Source organism: Cucurbita moschata, unplaced genomic scaffold (assembly GCF_002738365.1).
Source record: "Cucurbita moschata cultivar Rifu unplaced genomic scaffold, Cmos_1.0 Cmo_Scf00011, whole genome shotgun sequence".
NCBI lineage: Eukaryota > Viridiplantae > Streptophyta > Magnoliopsida > Cucurbitales > Cucurbitaceae > Cucurbita > Cucurbita moschata.
Window position 1 is genome coordinate 5,152,164 of NW_019268527.1, and position 19,582 is coordinate 5,171,745.

The 19,582-nt window shown below is 34.2% G+C and overlaps 2 protein-coding genes across 11 annotated transcripts; both read right to left on the reverse strand.

The window, feature by feature from the left end:
• Window positions 1-203: 203 nt before the first annotated feature.
• Window positions 204-10,374, reverse strand: LOC111449425 (mitogen-activated protein kinase kinase kinase YODA-like). Of its 5 annotated transcripts, none has more exons than XM_023089313.1 (14): window positions 10,117-10,374; window positions 7,395-7,457; window positions 5,777-6,743; window positions 4,860-5,591; window positions 4,492-4,579; window positions 4,329-4,391; window positions 3,720-3,880; window positions 3,524-3,599; window positions 2,885-2,944; window positions 2,706-2,813; window positions 2,131-2,370; window positions 1,600-1,691; window positions 944-1,464; window positions 204-853 (listed from the first exon to the last, which is right to left on the reverse strand). In XM_023089313.1, coding segments are annotated over exons 3-14 (2,691 nt in total). In that variant the 5' UTR covers window positions 6,325-6,743; window positions 7,395-7,457; window positions 10,117-10,374; the 3' UTR covers window positions 204-851. The 5 variants fall into 5 exon arrangements, with proteins under 5 accessions (XP_022945081.1, XP_022945080.1, XP_022945079.1 ...); XM_023089312.1 differs by adding an exon at window positions 9,822-9,923 and having other exon boundaries at window positions 204-1,464; XM_023089311.1 differs by adding an exon at window positions 9,822-9,992 and having other exon boundaries at window positions 204-1,464.
• A 1,520-nt stretch (window positions 10,375-11,894) lies between these two features.
• On the reverse strand, window positions 11,895-15,873 carry LOC111449246 (silicon efflux transporter LSI2-like). Of its 6 annotated transcripts, none has more exons than XM_023089057.1 (4): window positions 15,657-15,873; window positions 13,017-14,337; window positions 12,750-12,939; window positions 12,103-12,365 (listed from the first exon to the last, which is right to left on the reverse strand). In XM_023089057.1, exons 2-4 carry the CDS (start codon window positions 14,211-14,213, stop codon window positions 12,103-12,105), a joined length of 1,650 nt encoding a protein of 549 aa, XP_022944825.1. In that variant the 5' UTR covers window positions 14,214-14,337; window positions 15,657-15,873. The 6 variants fall into 6 exon arrangements, with proteins under 6 accessions (XP_022944829.1, XP_022944825.1, XP_022944828.1 ...); XM_023089060.1 differs by lacking the exon at window positions 15,657-15,873 and adding an exon at window positions 15,144-15,411 and having other exon boundaries at window positions 13,017-14,329; XM_023089055.1 differs by lacking the exon at window positions 15,657-15,873 and adding an exon at window positions 15,144-15,411.
• Between the last annotated feature and the right edge of the window lie 3,709 nt (window positions 15,874-19,582).

Sequence of the window (19,582 nt, forward strand, 5' to 3'; positions counted from 1 at the left end):
TTTTGCTGATTTTAAGATTTATGAGATCAGAATTTGGGCACAGATGAAATTGATGTCAGCATTTCAATCTTTGAACGTAGATAAGAACAGGGTTGTTTCCCATATTTGTCATTATAAAGGATCACTCAATCCCAGCAGAAAACCTCTTTTTCAGGGAAAGAAATGAATCTCTTTTAGGACAAAAGAGAGATGATAAAATAACCTAACATAAAATGAAAGCCATTCATGAACTTCCACCGTAAGGAACTTCAATTGCATGAGCTGTACAGCATAAGCTCTCTCCTAGTTCAGCATAAGAAGCCATTGTGTCAATAAGATAATAATAGACACTAAAGCCAGTTCATTCCTTCAACAACTGTACAGCATAAGTTTTCCTTCCCCTTGTTTTTCTTTTCCTGGTTGAAAAGAAGAAAGTTCGGAGATGGTAATTAGACCATTTGTTCCTTTAGTCATTCTATATGATGATTCAAAAAATGTACATTTTTCCCTTCTGTATGTTCTTTCCTAGTCCACGAACTCAATGGGTTGCCACTTCTAAGTAACCTCCGTTTCACATTTGAATCATCAGAAGTCATCCCGCATGAACAAAATTTAAATTTTGCACCTCAGATTAGTAGGTCAGATGATAAATCGAATACTCGATCACTGTACAAGCTGATAACTCAGGTTATGTTGGATCAAATCGAGCAGCCAGATGTTAATTTAGTTGCACAGCTGAGCTATTTAGCTTTCAAGAATCAACATGTCAAAAGAATCATCTCCACTGGATCGGTGGCCAGCTACTTCCACTTTAAGAACATCAACATTAGTCAACTATTTCCTCACCCCCTGTTCTTATATAACGTTGTCTTTTGGCAGGTGATGATTAGGCATTAATCTTTCCAATCCAAAGAAAGCTTCTACTCCTGACAACGAGCTCTAGCAGGTCGATGCATTCAGAGTTAGATACCATTCATGCGGCCAGACAAGGTAGTGCTAGGACTCAAATCAAGAGAAAGGTTTGTTTTAACATGATCCCTCAGGAGCTGTCGAGACACTCGATCAGCCAAGACCTGCTGTCCATCATACAGTTCACCATAAGCAGGTCTTCCGACTCCAACCTGTTTGCCCAGGATATCATTTTCTGGTATCATTTCAGAGAAGATGGGAGCCCCATGCTGCAACCCTCGAAAAATATCGGGATTTGAATCATGGAACGAGAGACCACTGCTGTATGGACTATTATTTAAGGACTTCGGCATGCTTCCAAATCCATCCTGCAAGTATATAGCTTGTTTCAGGTGGTTGTAAGGAATAGCACCACCACATGCTGTCAAAGGTGTCGACGAGCCTGAAGTAGTTCTTGGACTTGATATGGGTGAAGGAGACATTCTTCCACTGGGATGTTGAGGTGATCGTGAGCGTAAAAGGGGGCTTCCAATTGGTGAAACAGGACATGAGATGTTTCTGAGAATGTTGATGTCACTGGATGGAAAACGAAATCAGAATCAGATCTAGCCTCAATCAGTAAAATACTATTTTATTTATTTCCTTCTTTTTTTTTTTCTTTTTTTTTTTTTTTTTTTGGTTGGGGGTTGGGATTGGGGGAAGAGAGAGAACCTGGCATGAAGAACAGGTTTTGAGACTCTTAAAGAATGAACTGCGAGTCTACTATCCGAGTCCACAGAAGTAATACGTGATTGGCCAATACCCTGAAAGTGAACAATAGACAACACTCAGAACCAAGATGAGTGAGAAAATGAAAGAAAAAAACTAATTTTCTGAACCAATGAAACAAAAAAGAATTTACTCAGCCGAGGCACAAGAATCTTTCCAGATTCTAATCTAAATGCCCCAATGTTCTATCTAAATATCAAAACTCAGCTAATTTGTCACAGCTGGTTGCCTAGCTTAGCTTAGTATTTGACTAAAACATCAATATGTATGAAAAAAAAATTCAGAATCCAGTGAGACAGCAAAACATAGCTCAATCTTTTTGCACCATACAAATTAAGGAGAAGCTGTTATAACAGAATCTGCAGTAAGATTGAACAGTTCACACAGTAACAAAACCCACAACCACAAGAGATCCATACAATTTTTGTAACAATGAACATTGATGAATCAAAAACAATGTGAGAATATGTGTACCAAAGTCTTCACTCCGTTTGTAACCCCAGGAGTTGCATCAGAGGGTTCAGAGCTCAAAATAGGCCTCTCTACAGGTGCAGCATATTTGACAAAAGGATGATCCAAAAGTCGAGCAGCTGTAGGTCGATGATACGGGTTCCGTTGCAGACATAGTCTCACAAAATCCTTCCCATCATCTGAGAGGTGCTCTGGAATTACTGGGAGTTCTTTGCTATTGCCAATCTTAAACATCGCAGCAACCTTTTAAGCAAGAATATAAAATGTCCCCCCCGTCAGAACAAAGAACAAGGCACCATGTAAGAAATGCGAGAGTAAGCTTCAAGTAAACATTCAATAATGAGCCAAATAAGAAAGACGTGCCAAATAAGACATGTGCATATAAATTACAATCCTAATAGAAAGATTTTGGTTACTTATTATAACAATTAAAATATAAAGTAACACCAAAAGCCTTCAAAATGATTATTTGCAATTTAAATGGGCTTTCTCATCAGTCCAAGAGAGATTTGATAACAAAGTGTATTTCCAACAGTTGAAGACACTTTTATAGCTTAGATATTTAAAGACGTCCTTACCCCTTCATACTGGCTCCAAGGTGGCTTTGTAGTTGCCATCTCCAGAACAGTGCATCCAAGACTCCAAATATCAACGGCAAGGTTGCAACCATTTGAGTTCTTTATGACCTGGGAAAGCCATGGGTCAGAAATATGGATAATTTAGTTATTATTTTTGCTTAAAGAGAGTTAATTCTGACCTCAGGTGCCATCCAGTAAGGGCTGCCCTTAAACGACAGTGGACATGATTGGCCTGTGATCTGTAACCGATATGAAAGAAGAAAGAGAGAAAGAAGGGAAAATACGCGTTAACCAACATCCTGAGTTGAGTGAATAATGATCATATATTTACTACTGTCTTAACATGCCTATGGGATGCAAAGTTTTGTTTTTTGTTTTTTCTAGTTTAAGGATTTGAGTATATCGCAAAAATATATATGATAGCAAAACTTAAAGTAAATTTTAATACATGTAATGTAAATATAGCAGATAAATATGAACAGTGAAATGTGTATTTGTTAATTATTAACTAAAGTAGAACCATGGATTTCAATATGTACGCTCCACATGCACATAATATGATTAAATAAAGGAAAACATAATTTAATAAATAGTCTTATAAATAATTTTTTTACTAGCCATATTAAAATTAACTTCAATAATTAAAAATACTACTTGTTAGGTACAATCTCAAATTCACAGGAAAGTTAATAATTGATAAACTAAAAGAAGAAACAACCAGCTCTATAAATTTAATGGATGGAGATGTCAATATTAGAAATGCATTCAAAGCATATCACTTGAGGTATAGTAAAGGTAAAAACTGAGTGCGATCTTACATGCTTCGCCATCCCAAAGTCTGCCAATTTAACACGGCCATTAGGGTCAACAAGTATGTTTGCTCCTTTAATGTCCCTGCAAAGGTTAGAAGTTCAATATAAGGTCCCACAAACAAGATACATAAGAATATAGTAGCAGCAACGACACTAATGTATGTGTTAAAAAAACTGCGAGCATCATAGATGTTCAAATCACCTGTGCACTGTAGTTTTAGCATGCAAATATGCAAGTCCTGATAGTATTTGTTGAGTATAGCTACGAATTGCTAGTTCCCCAAATTGTCCATACTCTTGTAGTAATTTATAAATGGAGCCACCAGATACATATTCCAGATAAATATAGAGTTTATCACCCACCTGTTCCAAAAGATTTCAAATAAAAAAATTAGATGTCTAAAACACGGAAGAATATGTAACCGCTAAAATCCAGATTTTTCCAACTATGCCTACTGTATGCAGCAACAGTAGTTAATTGGAATATATTAGTAATCAGGTCTCAAGTCAAATGTGTTTTGCATGCATTGACAAATCATATCATCTTAAGCCTCGAACATAACTTTGGGATCAACCTCAGTGAATTATGGCGTAACGGGCTTGGTACAGATCTCCGTAGCCCGCCACTCACCATCTCTCTCCAACACAACGCAACCCCCTGCCCTTTCCCAACCATCCAAAACTTTTGGGGAGGTCAACACATGTAAGGGGGAATTTCTTTACAAAGATGACCACCTCACCACAATATCTTCCTTTATAATGTTATAATGAGAATGTTAACATAGAACAAAATTAGAAACAAAATACTCACTGATTCTGAACCATAATATTGCACAATGTTGGGATGCCGTAAACGACTCAGTAAAGCAATTTCCTGTGATAAATGGAAAAGTAAATTCTTAATGAAACAAAGAAATAATCTACAGTGAAAAAAGGAAGCACTAGATGAGATCTGCGTAGTAGAGAACTTGTACCTGCATTAATTGTTTAGCACTTTCCTTAGACTTTGCATCATCAGAAAATAAGGTGACCTCCTTCATTGCACACATTTCTCCACTTTCGCTGAATGATTGAAATATTATTATTTTTTTAAAAAAAAAGAAAGAAAAGAAAAACCATGTTAAGCACAAAAAATGACAGACCTCACGAGTAAGAGAGATAAATGGTTTTTTTTTTTTTTTATGAGAGACGAGAGATAAATGGTATCAAAACTATAATCAAGGTATCATGATGACTTATAGCGGATAAGCTATCTACAGCATCACAACTAGTATTGTCAATAAACAAACTTCTGCCTGAAGCAATGATAATGACAAATTAAATGTTTATTTTGTCTGCATACCTATTAAAACCAACGTACACATGCCCAAATGTGCCACGACCCAGTAGCTTCCCCTTTTTCCAGCGTGAACCTGGGCTTGCTGGAGTCTCTGTCCTTCCAGGACTCCTAGGCACTGAAGGAGATGTCACTGCAGAGGTTGAATGAGAAAATGGAGAAGAGTTTGAGATTGCAATGGGAGGAAGAGGCAAACGATGAGTTTGTTTCTCATCAGGCCAGCAAGTTTGTGATTCAGCAGGCGGAGCTCCTGCTCTAGGATGAATAGGTGTAACAGCACCACTTTGAATTCTGGAGCTTGGGCCAGGACTAGTCATTCTAGAACTAGGTACTGGAGAATATTCGGGGCTGCCCCTACTTTGTTGCCAAAAGAAGTGGGCTGCCATATCACCTCCCATAGAGTTGTGCCCTGAATTGTGTCCAGAACCAGGACTGGAGCAGTGGCCAGAGCCACCTAAAATGACATCTGAGTGAGACTTTCCAGACCAAACAGCAGTGTTCATGACTTGCTCTGTGCTAAATACCCTCATAGGACTTCTAGAAGGACTAGACATGGAACTATCTGGAGCGCTAAAGAATGCCCCATGACGAGGAACTTGAAGATTTGTTACATTGCTGCTTAAAGGCCTCCGTTTAGGTATTGAAGGCTTCTTATGAGGAAATGAAAGACTTTCTGCTTTCTTGCCCTCTTTTAAATTTGTTTGCACAACAGTAGAAGACTGGTCCTTGAGAGTTGCACTACAGAAAAACCCACCAAATATGTCAGGGACAAGTAAAATAAATATTAAGAAACAATGCATCAGATGCAAGGTGATTGCTCTAAAACAAGGACAACCAAATAAAATGATACAAGTAACCCTATTTAATCATTCAACCAAGACTATCGACAATGAAAAGAATGACTCCAAGACATGTGAGCTTACCTAGGTTCAATAGAACCTACCACAGTTCTAGTCCCAACGTCATAGTCAGTTGCCTGAGGACTACGTTGACGTGAATCAATGGGATCATCACTATCACTTGAGGACTCACCAGAGACTGAACCAGTGACTAAATCTCCATCCAAATCTGCAGGATCCGGCCTCCTCCGGATACATGCAGGTCTAGGGAGTGGTAGGAATGAAGATGTCTTAGAGCTTCTCTCTAATTTTGATTTTGCCGTCACACTAATCCCAGAGTCTGTGGGACCTATACCTATAGGGTGCAGTTCTGGAAGTGGCAGTTGGTGAGAATGTGATCTTCCAGCAAAACTTTGACATCTCGATACTTCTTTGGAAGGTGATGGTGATCTTGATAGAGGTGATTTCTCAGATATAGTGTCACCACCACGTCTACAAGAACTTCCTGATCGGCTGTTTACTTTACCTTCAGGTGAATTCTTGAACTTACGGTGTAATGAGTCAATGAAACTTTCCTTGCTTGTTTTCTTCTTTACTTCTTTGGATGATGGCTTCCCCCACCACGAAGGCATTATTGATTTTTATCTTAAATATTGTGGAAGACACTAAATTGGCTACCCGCTCACTCTGCAGAGTGAAAATATTTCGTGAAAATTGATAGTAAAGCAGATGTTACACTTCCAAAGCATCCGACAAGTACATGATACCCTTCATGCCATAATTAGCTTTTACCCCATCGGCAAGCTGGTAAATCTGTGACTGAGTATCCAAGCTACCACTTCTGTGACCGGTCGTATTTTCTAATATAGGCATTCTAACATTAATGTGGAAGTGTAACATTTAGAAACTATAACAAACTTAAACACCTCAGTGGAAGCTATTTCTTAAAAAAAATCTAAGATAAACTATCAAATCCTCAACAACAGCTTTCAAAGTCTTGTGCAAGAACACTAAACTTCACTTCTTTCAGAATTATCACTTGATCCTTCATCTGAAAATATTAAAAAACAAAAACAAAAATGAGAACAAAAATACTCAGAAAGCAAATCCCACATCAAGTTCAAAATTGATTTTCTTTAAAAAAATAAAAAATAAAAAATAACCTATATAAACAATCTTGTCTATCCAATTTCTCATTCAAAACAATTTTTGGAACAGAAAGTTGAGGAAAATGGGGTTCTTGGACTTAAAAAGCAGCACAGAGATACTCGATAAAACCAATGCTTTTCAATACATAATAGAATGCCAAACAATTTTCCAATTCTACAACTTCTAAAACCTTCAAAACTAAAATAATAATAATAATAAATAAAATTAGGGTAGTTAAATCTGAAAGTTTAATCTTCATAAAATAAAACTTTCCAAAATTTTTAAATTAAAAGAATCAAGATTGCTGCCATTTTACCAAAAAAAAAAAAGAGCTGTAAAAAAATTTAAAGCATACTATTTTGCATGTGGAAATCGAAGTTATAAATCACACTTTAAAGTAGCAATCACTTGGTAAATTACAATGAACAAAAATAAATAAAAAATACACTTAAACCCTAAAAACCCTACGATTCTCTTTTTAAAAAAGATAATAACGATAATAAAGATTTATCTCCTAATTTAAGAGAAGATAAACTTTAGTTCATGTGTTTACCGTTTGTTGCAACTTCAGCTTGAATTTGAGGAAGCTCAATAATGAGGAACTAGTAACAAAATCCTGCATGAAAAGTGGAAGTTTGAGTGCTTAAATATCACGAAGACTATGCATCTGCCGGAGAAACAGCATTCCATTTATTATTATAAATTTTTAAAAAAATTAAAAATAAATAAAATAAAAAACTAAAGATAAATAGTCTCATATAGCATGAACACTCTCACAACAGGCTTATGCATGCACGAAATTCAGGATTTCATGACTTCAGATATAACAGACATGTTTCAAGAAGATTCTGAATCCATTAACTTTATATTCTTCAGAAGCAATACTGCAAAAAACTGAGTATGTTTCTCTCTTAACCTTTTGGAGTCTTCTTCTACACATGAATAACTCCCAATTGCAATCTTATAGTTCGAATCTGAGGTTCAACTTTGAAAGTAGAGACAGGACTATCCATGTCTTATGCCTTAAAATCATTTGGCTCTACGTGCTATCCATGTCTTATGCCTTATCAGCTGCATAAATTCAATGTTCACATAGAGAAGTGTGTTCTCATTGGCTACAATGATTTTCACAAGGGTTATCGATACCTTCGAGTCCCTGGTTGCAACAAAAAATAACTTCCATACCAGCAACTATTTGCCCCGAACTCTCCCACAACCATTGGTTCAACCTACCCAATATTGACATGGCTTCCCTTACCTCAACCACCTCAACCTATACCTCAACTCCCTTTGCCACTTGTTCTCTTAGTCTGCCAGCATCTCCATCTTCGCCTAGGCCCCAACTTCAACTACCAGATCCCTTCCCTTTTCCCCATCTTCCATTACACTACACACTTCGTCTATATCCTCGACTACTCATGCTTCTCCAATGCCTTTGCCTTCCCCCTTCACCCCACCACCTCCTCCTCCTACCAATACTTATACTAAACATCTTCTTTGTTATCTTAGGGGACTATCAATCTTGAATTAGCCTTGCATCCTACACCATCATTAACCCTACAGGTGTTTTCTGATACTGATTAGGAGGTTTCTCCCAATGATCACTAATCAGTAGGTGAATATTGAGTGTATGTTGAAACATCACTTGATCTGCTTGTGTTTTCTTCTTCATGAACTCCGTGTCTATATTTGCTCCTCCCATTACGTGGTGTGATAATATCAGTGTTGCTGATCTTGCTTCTAATCCTGTGTTTCACGCTCTAACCAAACTTATTGAAATAGACGCTCATTTCATTTGCGATCAAAACTGTTATACCCAAGTAAAAGAGGGGTACAAGAATGAACTGGGACCACATCCAAATGAAAGGAATCCCGAGAATAGGATAGCTAAGCTTAAAAGAATTGAAAGTCACTACCTATACCAACAAGGTGCACTTTCCTTTTCGGTGGCTCAATCATAAAAACTTCATAGTTAAGCATGTTTTACTTGGAGCAATTCTATATTGAGTGACCTCCTGAAAATTTTCTTAGGTTGCATGTAAGTGAGAACAAAACATGCTGGAAGGACTCGTGTTGAGTGACCTCCTAGACAATTGAAAATTCGCCACGTCCCATCTCATCTTATACTAGTCGACTTCCTCATAGAACTATTACCTCATGCTCAGTTCCAACATCTCAATTTAGCGAACTCGGTCTTCAGTTTATTCCTTCGCCTCCTTTGATGGGGGGATGTTACAACCTAATCTATATATTGCTCTGGTTTACCCATTCCTCATTTATTATTTAAGATCGTTAGGTGGAAGTAAACATGTGTTCCTTACCTACCATCTCCTTAATTCAGTGGGTTAATCTTGTCATTTGAATTTTATTGTATGGTTTGTATCCTCTCCTATTTAAAGGAGTCTTTGTGTATCTGAATAATGCATACAAAGTATTCTACAAGAGAACACTCTACTTCAAGCTTTGTTTCCTCTCAGCCTTCATCTTCATATTTCTACTTTTGACCACTACTTGACTTTCTTTAATAATCCTCAAATCTACTTCTTAATTGAAGACAGTCAAATTCTTATTGTCTTATCATGAAAAGTAGGAGAGATTTTTCATAATCCCCAAGTATTCTTCTTAACTGGGTTGACAAAATTTTGCCTAATTTGACTTGTAGTAAACACCACTCCCTCCACTCTCCAGAAGGAAAAGGGGGGGGGGGGAACAAAATAATAACAACAGTAACATAATTAATAAAAGAAGGGAGTGATCGAAGTTGGAAGGCAACTAGAATCCTCACAGTAAGGGCAAAAGTAATGGCCAATGAGAGTTTGGGATCATTAATTACGGCGCTGAACAAGTAAAAATGATGAGATAGTCAACATGACCAACATACAAACGAATGATTCTAGCTCCCTGCTACTCCGAATAAAATTTTAATTAAGAAAATGGGGGAAATAATAAACTAGACCAGAGAAGCAAATTCAAATCCAACCTCTAATCGCTTATGCCACCAGATACAGCCAAATTCCCCAGCAACAAAACGAGCTGAAAAACTAAGCTCCATCGTTGCCAACGACACTCCTGAATTTCCTTCCTTTGTTTTCCACGACCGTTTAGGAAATTAAAAAACAAACTACACTTCCATATTCCTCAAAACACGACTCTACGATACAGATCTACCAAGAATCTAAAGCAGATAAACTAGAACAGTGGCTAAACGAAACTAAAATCACATAAACATAAATTTACTAAAACTGGAATAGAAGAATGAAATGAACAAGTGTTACCTTAAATATTGGAAACTGCAAATTCCAGAATCCCACTATACTCGCCCAAATCCTAGTGAGGTCGACTTACATATTGAAGACCAAGTTAGCAAGAAATCGAAACCCTAATCATCTGAAATCTCAGATTATCAGAGGCGAAGTGTTACATCAAAGCTTCTCCATTTTAAGATGAATTGTGGGATTGAGAAAATCGCGTAAGAAAAGTGAAAGAGAAATGAAAGAGAAAGAGAGTATGCCTCAGCGACGACATGGAGTTGTCCGAAAGTTCGATATTTTTAATATATTTTAAGAAATGCGTAAATAAAATAAATTATTAGCTAATTTTTTTAAATGAATTAATTTTATAACCAAAAAAAAAAAAAAAACTTTTATAAATATTTCAGAATAATTTATCTATAAGATTCAAATTATTTTTAAACCCAACAAAGTTAAAAAGTACTTATATATATATATATAGATATTATTGGTTAAATTAATAATATAGAGAAGAGATTATGGTAAAAAAAATATACATATTGAATCTTATTAAAAAAAATATATATATCTAGTTTTTAAAATTTAGTAGTAGATTTTATGATTGGGGTGTCGTTTACTGATTTATATAATTTATTTTTAAAATAGTAAATGCATTTTTTGTATAATTTATTTTTAAGAAATTGACTAACCAATAAATTATAAAGAAAAATAATAATAAAAGAAGGGGGAAATAGAGGGTTAGATGAAGAAATAGGGGAAAATGGAGGGGTCATTTTGGAAGGGGAGCAAAAATTAGGGGAACATGGATAATATTTTATGGCTGCAAGAAAGATAGGGGTGTTGTGTTGGAGATGAAAGGTGGCTGATATGTATCCAAGGGAGATGTACAACACTTAATTGAGAAGACTTGTAGGAGTTGGAAATGTAGCTTCGCACGTGCGTATGGGTCCCACTTTTTTCCCTCATATATATATATATATATATATATATATATATATATATATATATATATATATATATTACATTTTTAATTAAAGATAATAGAATAATAAAATGGTTTTAATTAGAATGTACCTTGATGTGATAATTTTACATATATTCCACCATCCTCTCCCTTTTCAAATTTCAGAGGATTCTTGTAGCTGTTTGAGAAAGCATATTCTTAAACTAAGAAATGACCTTCTTACATAAGGATATGATTCTTTTTGTTATTTGAGGAAGAAAATCCTCCAATAAAAATGTTTGTCTTTTACGCACATCATTTATGGTCGAGGAATAATCTTTGTACGGGACTAGTCCTATTGAAAGGAAACGAGAACGTAATTTTTCAATTATATCAAGTCATACAAATTACGTGTCAAATTTATGCAACTATTTTTTTGTGAGAGCCCGCATTGGTTGGAGAGAAGAATAATGCATTCCTTACTAAACGGGTCAAAGCGGACAGGGTTTGAGCTGTTACAGTTTTAAACCTACAATTTTGCTTCAGGGTTTGAGCTCTTACCGTTTTAAACCTACAATTCTACACTATTTCGCGTGTGGACTATGATCTCTATTAGTAGTTCAGGGTTTGAGCTGTTACAGTTTTAAAACAATTTTGTATCAGTTACGGACTACCTATCTAGAAGATTTTCACACTTGACCTAACCACTAGAAGATTTTCGCACTTGACCTAACCACTTGGACCGTGTTCAAATTGAATCCAAGTCAGTTGCCATGGTACGAAAGCTCTAAATTAATTAGACCAAGGAAGAAGATAAGGTTGGTGGGAAGGAACGACAAGAAAAGAAAATATGGAAGCATTGAACAAAAAAGGCTATTTATCACTTCATATTCATTTCCCACTCACATTTGTTTCATTATTTGAATTTGTACAAACTATTTTGAAGGAAACATATTCTATATTAACTTCAAACGAGATCTAACTATTCTACCCTTCATCACAAAAACTTTATTATATAAGGAAAAAAAAGAACAATAAAGGAAAGCAAGGAAGAACAGAGAAGAACATCATTTGATGAGAACTAAACCAATGCCTGTGATAATTAGAGTCGAGGGAAGTCCAAATTTAAGATGATTCCAGAAGGATAAATTGTAGCTTAGCTGTGGAGTGCGACGAGCCTGTTCGCACACAATCAAGTTGGCAGCTGAGCCTAACAACGAGAGGTTTCCAGCTACAGTGCTGATCCAAGCTAAAAGCAGCCATGCCCGTTTTTCTTGAGCTGGGGATATTGCAGCAGCTGATGCGGCAACCCGCGCTCCAAGCAGAAGAACTAACAACAGCATCATGAAAAGGCATTATTAGATGGCATCCTCAGAGATTTTTCTTCTGGGAACATAATCTTTGTGAATAACAGAGATGCTGCCAAACGCTAACAGACGAGAAAAATCTTTGCGAATAACGAGATTTTCACGACGACTAACCAGCTCAATCAAACTCGTGAATAACATAACGTTTGCTAATCAAGAAAAAATGATATGGTCATCACTTCTCATTCAAGATCTATCTTAACATACTATTTTGAGCATTTCATATAACCAAACACCAAAAATCCTCCAAATGAGGATCGGGGTTTCTATGATTACGAGATATAACTGGACAAAAGAATTGAAACTTTGGAAAGCAATGAAAAATGGGAGAATAAGTATTTAAATACCTGTAGGAACGTTCGAAGCCAGGTTCGAGAGGTATAGTATGACAAGAGCAAGAACTACGGTCCCAGAAACACGATCAATCTGTGCGTGCGGCTCCATGAAATTCCAAAAAGTATTTGGTAATCCAGTCTTGTTAAAACCATCAACCGTGATAAACATCCCACAAAAAAAGACTAAAAGTGAATAGGAAACCTGTAGAAATACAAAAACTCCATTGAGAAATCATCTATTTACCAAACAAAGATGGACAAAGAAGTAATGGTTCAAACCTTTTCTAGGCATGGCTGAGCATCCTTGAAATCTAGAACCACAAGAGCGAGTGCAGCAGTCACTGCAGTCCACGACATATTCAAGCCCATCAATAAAGCAACCAGCATTCCTATAGTCACAAGATAAACACAACATTTCCATGCCATCCTCCTCCATTTCGTGCTCCAATGTTGCTTTCCTTCCGAGACCTGCAAAGGTAATGGTTCTTTCTGCTTATCCATGGAGTTGAAGCTCTTGGAAGATAAACCTTCTTCCCTTTTCTGAGGAGGAGGAGATGCATTAGGCACGCACTCTTTTGATGCATCAGATATTCTTGCCACCGCCTCTGTCACGGCACCGTGAGACCAGTGAATTTCATTATCTTTCGAACTTAAAGAAGTTCTAAGAGTTTCAACATTCGCATTTGAGTTGGGAGGACTCTGTGCGTACATCGAATCCAACCGAGAATCCCATTCCTGAGAGTTGAGGGATGGAATTTGTGAGTGTGACAATCTGGCTGGTGAAAACCTATGAGAATTCACATCTTCATCTGCAACAATTTCTGGGGGAACATCTTCTTCATCCTTTTGGATAGATAACAGTTTCCAATATGAGATAAGAATAATTAAAGCATTTACAACAATACCAACAAGCATAGCTGGGAGTATTCCAATCACAAATTGCCCAAAAGGAATTCCACTCTGAACAGCTATGACCAAGTTTTGGGGGTTGCCAATAGGTGTTGCTGAAGATCCAATATTAGCACTCGACGCAAGAGCAAGAAGGAAGGGACGAGGTGGAAGATTATGTTGCTTTGCGATTTTTAACACAAATTCAGTCAGAACCACGCAAGAGGTGTCATTGGTGAAAAGAGCACTCGAAATTGCAGAAATGAGACACACTCGACATATTAAATCCTTGGCTCCTTTACTCTTCCATGACAGCACCTTACCCAAGTATTTGAACATATCAGCTCTTTCAAGATAAACACTGACTACCATTGTCCCAAACAGAAGACCAAGTATGGGGAGATCAATGGCAGCATACGCTTGATCTGGAGTTAGTACTCGAAATAGGACCATTAGCATTGCCCCTAGCAGAGATCCTGCCGTTCTCCCAATTGGTAGAAATGGGATAGCAGGAAAAACAGCTAATAACCAGAAGATTCCAAAGGCAATTGAGCCCAGGATAACTTTCACAGTATGATCCATGGCCATTTTTGCAACCAGATTCGACTTGAGTGAGCCTCGAACCTGATTGACTGGAAATTACACCGGATATCTTCGAAGCACCAGCGTAGCTCGGCGTCTTGATTCAACTTCTCATAAAAGCCCTGTAAACCTGAGAAGAAAATTTAGTTTACATGATTTACTTAAGAAAACTATAACCCAATTGAAAGAATGCAAGGATAGAGGAATAAAGAAAAGTGGCACAAGGAACCTGCTATTGTAGCTTTAAACAGTGACAAAATTTCAGAACACAAACCATCAGGCAAGAATTTATACACAAAATATCTAACTTTCCAAAAGCTAACTCTTAAGAGATAAATGGTGATCGAACCAACTTGTACACATTTCTTCTATATTTTAACTTCGAAAATAAGAAGTCCACTTGCCATGTAACGTTAATTTACATAAAGATCAGGCAATATATTAAGAATGAATATTAGTCTAATGGCTAACACTTTTAGAATTAGGAGTCACTCAATTATATAGAAAACAATATGGGATCAAACAGTACTTGAAACTCTGCTTTTTCATCCTCTTCTAAAACTAGATTACCAACTGGATCATTAGGGTGGTGACATTATTTTCTAGTAATTGCCATGATATTCACAATCCAAATCCTCCATGAAAGATAGCGGAAGTACAAAATTCAATGGCCAGCAAGAACCAAATTAGAATGAATTAAGAAAAGTTCAAATACTTGAGGAAAAGGCAGCTCCAATCTCCCATGGCAGCTCTAAGCTCTCATGGCTTCCAATCCAACCAATACAATACGCCCCACATTGGGAAGTTAACAAATTAAAGTTTAAAAGACAAAAGATTAACAAGGGCCCTACATCATAAGAGGAAAGGGCGTAAAAATGGACTGAAATTGATGAACTACCAATGAAAGAATATCATCAGAAAGTTGAAAAAACTTACGAAAATTTTGTAAGCATCTGGATCCAAAAGAAGAGATCTCAGAGTCTTGCTTTCTGTTCGAAAACGAAGGGGAATCTAATAAAAAGTGGATATAATGAAGGTTCTCACAAGAATTCAGAGGAAAGAAAAAGGCTGGACTTCACACAAAAGTTTCATGGCCACATGGTGAACTCTCAGCTTTAAATAAAACAATGTCTACGTAGAGACAGGTATTTTCGTCAGTCAGCGAATTCATGGCTCCTGTTCAAGTTATCTGGGAATAGGATTCCCAAATCCATTATTAACCTAACTCCTATTATCGATTTTCATCCAAAAAAGAAAAAAAAAGAAAAACAAAGCATTACTGTTTCATTTGATCGATGTGTTTAGCATATTAACCATTCATTTCTTCATTGACCATTAATTGCGAGGAACATGCAATTAGTTCAAACCAATGTTCAAACTGAGATAAGATTCAATAATAATTGAACAAATTTAACCATGAGATTTAACAATCATTCCTAAACAGTTTACCATTTGACCTTTCAATCTCATTGTGTCCATTTTATCACTGTCCGCCGCGGGCTCCACCATCGATCGCCGGAGGAACCGTCGATCTCTATTCCTCCGTCGTTCTAGGGATCCCGATCTTTCTTTCATGAGTCCAAGTTCCAATAAAAGTGGGGGCCCCTTTTGAAGTTCCGGGGCCCTAGCCTGGACCAAGTCAACAGGTGCACCTGCAAACGGTAACCCAAGGTTGACAAGCCAAGTGGCAGCGGCGACCGGTGGAGCCGCGGAGGAAGGTCGGTCGTGGCTCTCATGGGACAGCTTGGTGGATGAGTGGTTTTTGTATTTTTGTGAGTGACGTAATTAATCTTATCGCTTTTTTTTTTCTTTTCTTTTTTTTTAAATGTATTTTTCCTTCCTTTCTTGAAAAGTCGCACAAATTATTTGTCCTTATCCATGGATTTTGAGAAAATTAATCTTTTTATCCCAAAATTTAGTATAATTTGGAGTTTATTTTAATTTGGTCCATGTTTTCTTGCTAATTAATTGAATGGATAAGAAATTAAGATAAATCATAAATATATATATATGAGGTTTAAAAACTTTTAGATAAATGTATAAAATTTTCCCATATAATAGAAATAAAATTCAATAATATAATATTTTAAAACTTATGGTAATTTTGATAGCATTTAATAATAAAACTTAAAAGCAATCATTTCCAAATTCAATACAAACCCAATAAATGTTAAAGTTGCATGAGTTTATGTACTACACGTAAAATCTTTACTAAATGCGCGGCTGTTGAAATGTGAAGATAAATTTTTATTTTACCTTTTATATATATATATATATATATATATATATATATATATATATATATATCCTTCTCATTTAGATTTTCTTTTATATATATATATTTAGATTTTCTTAAAATATAAAAATTGTGTACTCAACAATAATCTCTTATTTAAATAATTAAGGAAGAATTAGTGTGAAAGTCTTAGTCAAAATTATCATAAATGATAAATATATACTATGGGAAAAAGACTCCCTCCTGCCAATTTGTTTTAATTATTTTTAGATTTTTTATATTTCTATTTTTGTTATTATATCCCTAATTTAAAAATGAAAAGAAACAAATCTCAAATTTAAATTATGATTTATTCTAAGTTATCTTAAAATCCTAACTGTATAAATTATATTTTAAGATATTAATTTAATTAATCTTAGAAATTACTTATTTACGTTTATCCTTAAAAATATATAGATAATTTTTCTTAAAACATAAGGTAATATGTACGTTCATCCTTACAAATATATGGATAATTAAGTGGTCCAACTTGTTTCCATAAAAGTTATCAATGACAATATGAAAAAAAAAAAAAAGTGGGTTTTAGATTTTTTTTTTTTTTTTCAAAAAATATTTAAAGTATGGAGATTCAAATTTCTAACGGTTTAGTTTAGAGTACGGTTTTATGTCAATTGAGTTATGTTCGGGTATATTATGATTATCTTTGAAATTTTAAAAACTATATTTTATTTTTCCAAACAAATTATTAAAAAGATATTTTTTTTCTTCTTCTTCTTGAGATTAAAATTCGTGAAATAAAATAAATAAATAAAGTATATAAACTAAATATATTTTTTTTAAGTATAAGATTAAAAAAAAAAAATTTAAAAACTGAGATTTAAACTTTTTTTTTTAAAGACCAAAAAATATAGTAATATATTATTAAATATATCAAAATTTTAATTTCTTGGCTGAATTAGTATAAATAAGTTATGAAATGAAAGAAGATTACAATTTGGATTTGTTTTTCTATCATAATAATTTAATGAAAAAATAAAATATAAAAATAATGGATCCAAAAATATTGGTAAAGTTTGCTTTTAATGAAAATAATGTGACAAATTAAAAGATGACACATGATAGTCCACATTTAATTGAACGTTGAAAATCAAACCAAAAAATGCATACCCATGGCATATAGTCAACCAAATTAATTGGTTCAATCTTATAACAATAAGTCAAACATGCAGCTAAACTGGCACCTACCATGTCTCATCAATAATTTGACTTACCAACGAATAAAACTTTAAAAGAAAATTCATCTTTAATTTCAATATTTTAATTTAAAGTTGTCATGGCGAGCTCTCAACTTATACACCACACAATAATGTTAAATTACTATGGTACGGATACTTATCGTATCTTATCCTTAAACTACGTATCTATAACTTTTATTTTTTTAATCTCTATTATTACCACTATTTTTTTGGGTAAGGTTTTGTCCTAACTTAATCCACTCACTCCATCTAATCCATTCACTTATTCTTTCATTCCATAAATAATTATAAATTTGGAAAATAATTTTATTTTTTAAATACTTGAAATAATAATTTAATAGTTTTTTAATTTTGATTTATTAATAGAAAACTAAATAATTTGTAAATTAAATATTTATATTTTAGAATGAATTAAAATTTCGAAAAAATTTATAACTTTTTTATTAAATTTTTTTTTTTTTTTAACATTAAAGATGATGATGATCTCTATTTGTGGGCGGTCATGCATTTGACGAAAGGAAACTCTTAAAATGAAGAAAGAATTTCCTTCCTAATTAAGCAACATCCTTACAATAGGGATATTCTAGACTGTCGACGAATAATAGGTACCCCACCTCAGACAGAGTTAGTGAATCGTGTAATAAGCGATTGCTTTGTTGGGTTCAAGAGCATTTGAGTCCGCTGCCGACCAACTACATAATAAGCACAATATACACTAAAAAAGAATGTATATATATATCAAAACGTTTTTTTAAAAATAATAATAATATACAATATCTAAAAGTTGCCTTAATTTATACTAATTTATTTTAAAAATCGAAAAAAGTCAGTTCCTTTCCGTGATGTCAATAATGCATTTATATATATTTAAAAAAAAGATCTTTAAAAACCTAATATCTTTAGAAATTTAATTAAAGTAGTGCATTTTATTAAAAAAAAAAGAAAGATCTTTAAAATTTTAATTAAAGCAGTGCATTTTTTCCGGTGAACCAATTTTTCTATAAATACTTTACCTGGATAATAATAAAAATAATACTAAAATAAAATAAAAAGTACTTCAAACTATGCAGTTTTCTTTTTCTTTTTTCCTTTTTTAAATAAGTATGCGTCTTGGTATGAGATTTTAAAAATACATTAAAAAATTCCATCCCCACTTAAAGTTTGCAACAACTCTGAAATCATTTAATAACAAAATTATTATTGCATTTCTAATATTGGAACAAACTGATACTACATTCAAATGAGACTATCTTAAAAATATGATGGTTCGAATATACTTAAAAGAATTAATAATTACTCCATGCAACTTTACCATTATTGACTGTCAAATTCTAATCTAAATCTAATGGTTGTTTTATATTCTAAAAATAAGGCTAAATCTTAACCCACTGTCAAATATAAATATAAAAAATTAATTAATAAAATAAAATAGATAATAGATAATTTATTTTTTTAATTTTACTTTTCATATTTGAGTGATTCACAGGTCAATATGCATTAGGAACTTGCAAATATAAAATGTTTTATTGTATATCTTAATTACCACGTGCCAACACAACCAATTTATTGGTAAACAAAATAAATAGTAATTTTCTCTATAATTTAAAAAAAAAAACCCTAATTTTAAAGATTTACGTATCATAATCCACTACCAGACTTATAAATATAATAATTATTAGCAAATAAAACAAGTGGTAGTAACATTAAAAAAAATTGTAGGTTTTTTTTTTCCTTTTTCGTCTTAGTGAGTAACAGGTCAACGTGCACTAAAAGAGCTATAAATAAAGGATTAAATTATAAAAATTACAATATAATTAATTTTAAATTTGCATGTGATATTTAAAAGTTGTGATTTCATCTACATATTTTAGTTTGCTAAATTT